The sequence below is a fragment of the Lipotes vexillifer genome, unplaced genomic scaffold, assembly GCF_000442215.2.
Source record: "Lipotes vexillifer unplaced genomic scaffold, Lipotes_vexillifer_v1.1 scaffold258, whole genome shotgun sequence".
In the NCBI taxonomy this organism is placed as follows: domain Eukaryota; kingdom Metazoa; phylum Chordata; class Mammalia; order Artiodactyla; family Lipotidae; genus Lipotes; species Lipotes vexillifer.
In genome coordinates, this window is record NW_006793735.1 from 1110009 (window position 1) to 1114242 (window position 4234).

At 40.6% G+C, this 4234-nt stretch overlaps 1 protein-coding gene across 1 annotated transcript in view; it reads left to right on the forward strand.

Moving 5' to 3' along the window:
• Nucleotides 1-2806: 2806 nt before the first annotated feature.
• Nucleotides 2807-4234, forward strand: part of GNB4 (G protein subunit beta 4) — a 28191-nt gene continuing 26763 nt past the window's right edge. The window contains exon 1 of the mRNA XM_007466698.1: nt 2807-2900. Coding sequence (XP_007466760.1) covers nt 2844-2900 — 57 coding nt within the window. The 5' untranslated portion in view covers nt 2807-2843. The remainder of the gene's footprint in view (nt 2901-4234) is intronic.

The following is a 4234-nucleotide window of genomic DNA, read 5'->3' on the forward strand; positions in this document are numbered from 1 at the left end:
AAGGATGCAAAGGAGCTGAAGTCGTTGATATTGAGTGGACGTGATGGGTAAAAAGGCTGCCTATGGTAGCCAGGTGGTTTTGAGGGCCCAGCTAGATTGCTTATATGAACTTGTAGTAGAACTAACTTGCCCCGCTGTTTGACTTTTCAGTCAGTGTTGGATAGATTGAGTAGCTGGCTGAAAGAAAGTACGGAGTTGGGTTCATCGAAGTTGTGATTTTTGTCAGTTGAATGTGACCAAATAGAAGGGCAGGGGAAACTAGGATACTGGCAGAGTTGCTGATGAAGTGCTGGACCTGAAATTCAGCCTGTATGAGAAGGGAGTGCAGCTTGCAACTAGAAGATGGATAAGTTCTGGAGATCTAATGCACAGCATAGTGAGTGTAGTCAGCCACGCTGTGTTTTGTACTTCAAAGCTGCTAAGAGACTAGATCTTAAATGTTCTCTCCACAAAAAAGAAATTGTAATTATGTGATGTGATAGAGGTGTTAGTTAACGCTTTGGTGGTAATCATATAGATATATAAATATCAAATCAACATGTATGTCTTAAACTTACACAATATTATATGCCAATTATACATACCTCAATTTTAGAAAAGGGGGAGTTGCCACAAACTCACTATATTTCACATTGGACCCCTCATCTTTCATATGAACCTTCTCCCTGTCATGGATTGTAAAGGGTCTGGGATTTTACCTACTTATAAGCTAATAAATTAGCCTGTTAGTGTTCTCTGGATGCTGGTAGAAGACATAAGACTCTTGGGTCAGAGACCAAGGACTTTATTACTCGCAGCACCCCAAGTAGCACGGCCTGATGTTGGTTTTTGCCCCTTCCCCGTGCTCCTCAGTCCCATGGAGGTGACCCAGGTGTGCCTAGATGGATGCCACATATGCATTGGGTTTTCATCGCAGTCTAGAAACACTGAGCTTAGGGAATTTACCACTTTTACAGTAAGAAGCAGCAAGGTCTCTCTTTGTCTTGGGGCAGACATTGTCTCATCCCTCAAGGTTGCTCACTCCAAATGCAGCCTTGAGAAATGGCTTAGGTAAAAGTGACTAGGGCCTTGTTATTTTGGCATATGCGGCAAGAATGTGCAGGGATGCTCAGGGCCCCATGGCCTCTCCTAGTATTCCCCCTCCATAGAGTAGTGGTGGTGATGAGGGAACTGCTTCCTCTTTGTCATTTCTATTCGCAGTACCTCCATCCTTTTGGCACCCAAGCTGGAAATTCTCATTCATTTGGAACAACTCATCGTCTCTCCTGAATAACTCTTGTTAGCTGCAGATAGCTCCTCTTTAGAGGGTCCCTTGTGTGTGTGTGGCTTTGGGGGCTGGAAAGGCAGTAGAGTTGGGTAAGAGGTGGTTTTGAATGCCCTTAAAAGTTATATGAGACCTCTTTGAGCCCCTTGATATACCTACAGAAAGTCATTCTGTAGAAAGAGAAAAACAAAGCAGGTATGAAGAGAAAAGCAGGACAGGTAGAGAAAGAATACTGCCAGTTTCCAGTCTCTGTTTTCTTCCTGAGGTCATAACATCCTTGCCTTTTACTTCTGGGATTCATGCTAAATCCTTAGAATGAATTTTCCTTTAGTTCGTAGATTATTTTCAGGTTGGTTAATTTACTGGAGAATGAAGTGTCTCAGGTGCTAGAGATGTAGCAAAGAGTAAAGTGAGCAAAGTCCCTGCCTTAAGGAGCTTACACTCTACTAGGAGGAAGCAGACAACAAATAAGCAAATACATGTTAGATGGCATTGAGTATTACAGTGAAAAATAAGACAGGGTAAGGGGCCTAGTTGGGTACATATGTGCTATCAGTGAAGGTTGCTCTGAGAAGGTAACATTTGAACCGAGGTAAGGGTGCAAGCAGTGAAGATACTGGGGGCAAGAGGGATCTGGGCAGAGGTAAGAGCAAGTGCAAAGACTGAAGCTGGAGCCTGCTTAGTGTGTTCAAGGAACATCAAGAAAGCTTTTGAGTGGCTGGAGCAGAGAGGGGGAGGGGGAGGAGAGATACGAGGTCAGAGGGGGTGTGTGTAAGAGACTGTGTAGGGCTCTGTGGGTCAAGATAAAGAGTTAGATTTTGCTGTGAGTGGAGTGAAAAGCCATTGTAGGATTTAAAGCAGAAGAGTGACTTGTGTTTTAAAAGCATCTCTGGTTCCTATATTTAGAATAGACTGGAGAGTGGGCAAGGGCAGTAGAAAGGAGACCAGGTGGATGATGGTGGCTTGGACCAAGGTAGTCAAAGTGGGGGTAATCAGAGTTGGTCAAATCCTGGATATTTTTTGAAGGAATGCCTGACATGATTTGCTGATGGATTAGATGTAGGGTATGAAAGAAACAGAACAGAGCTGTTAAGGATGACTCCCAGGTTTTTGACTTAAACAATTGGAAGGATGGAATTGCCATTTACAGAGATGGGGAAGACTTAAGGGTGGTGTGGGGTTCAATTTTGAAATAAGTTGAGGTGTCTGTTAGGCATCCAAGTGTGGATGTCTACTGGTGCCCTTGAAACTGTTGTAAAGTATTTCTCCCTGGACTCCATTCTAGTACTGATTCTCTATAATTAAGTCTTGAATACTACAACTCAAGCTGTCTCTTCCTTCCTCTGATCCCATTCCTCCATAAAATCCTTTAGCAAATAATCTAGATCTGTATTTACTAAGCAATTTTAAGTTCCAGTAATAATTATCTCACTTGAGTTTCAGAGGGACCAAAAGGAAGTTACATGTCAATATTTAAAAAGCAGATTAATATGTAAATGGAGAACTGAGTCAGTCTGTCTCTCTTTCTTTTTGAATAGTGACTTTCATTTGTTAGTTTCTGAGGTAAACAAATTCAAGGATGAGTGAGCTGGAACAGTTGAGGCAGGAAGCCGAGCAGCTGCGGAATCAGATCCAGGTAAGAGCAAACTTTTTCATTTTGAAATTTTAACATTTTTATGTAATACCAGCGATGAACAAAATTTGTGCGTTAGTTTATCAGTCTACATATATTAAATAATTTATAAGGTGAGAAATGGTCAATTTATTTTTATCATGCCTCTAAAGAACTCTCCAAAAATCATTCCTAACAAATACCTATGTGGACCAACGGCCCCTGTGTCCCTAAGAAGTTAATAGTGCACATGTAATCTCTGCTGACATGATAAATTCTCTTCTACTCACACACCTGGAATCATAGTTTGATTTTTGGTATGATGAAGCATAATGTAATATCATAATGTTACATAATATCACATAATGTAATCTATTAGAAAATCCCTAAACCATTAGATTGCAGAAAAACATTAAAAATGATTAGTAGCATAATGAAGATGTCTGTCATCTTTACTCTTGGAAATCAACTCAAAACAGTAAAGAGCATAACGAACAAATACAAGCTTCATCTTTAACAAAATTAAAGACACTTAGAACTTCAAAACCTAGTAGAGTGGGGAAAAGTTGTCAAATGTTAGGGTGTGGAAAGGCTCTGAGAGAGGGTTTCTGCGGCTGTAAATCTCATATTCCCTCAGGGACAACATCATTCCTTTCTTTTGGAACAGTGAAAACAGATGCTTCTCTGGACTGAGAAATATCAAGGAGGGCAGAGATAAACATGAAAGGATATAGACATGCTGTCTTTTAGGAAGCCTCTCGGTGAGAAGGTAGAGGAGAGACCGAATTGTGTGTAGCCTGCAGCTGCCTACTTCTTTTCACAGGGAAAAAGTAAGAGCTAAACAACTTACAAATATAAATGAAAAACTTCATAACGAAGCATGGAGAATCCAAGTTATTAGTAACTTGGAACACTGCTGTGATCTCTCCATTATGAATCTTTGGCAATAGCGATTTCAGAATTACTTATCTAATTTAAAAGTGAAGAATAAGAAAAAAGGAACAATCATAGGATCTATGCAAAGATATTACAGGAAAGAGACGAAAGGAGCAGGAAAAACAAGGGATGGGGGAAGAACACTCAGCAGAACAATGTTGGTTCTGAGTGGATAAAAATCATAATCATTCTGATCACCAGGAATTCAAGGAAGTTAATGATTTAGATGTGAATGAGAACTCTGAGTGGATACCTTAGGTGTCTGAACAAACCTGTCAAAACAAAGGAGGGATTTATTTTTTCTGGGATGATTAGAGAAGGCTTCATAGGCTAATCTCTGAGTTAAGATGTTGCTAGCATCACCAGAATGGATTCTCCACCATCTCCACTTTGTGTCACTTGCTCCAGATGCTGAGCAGGAA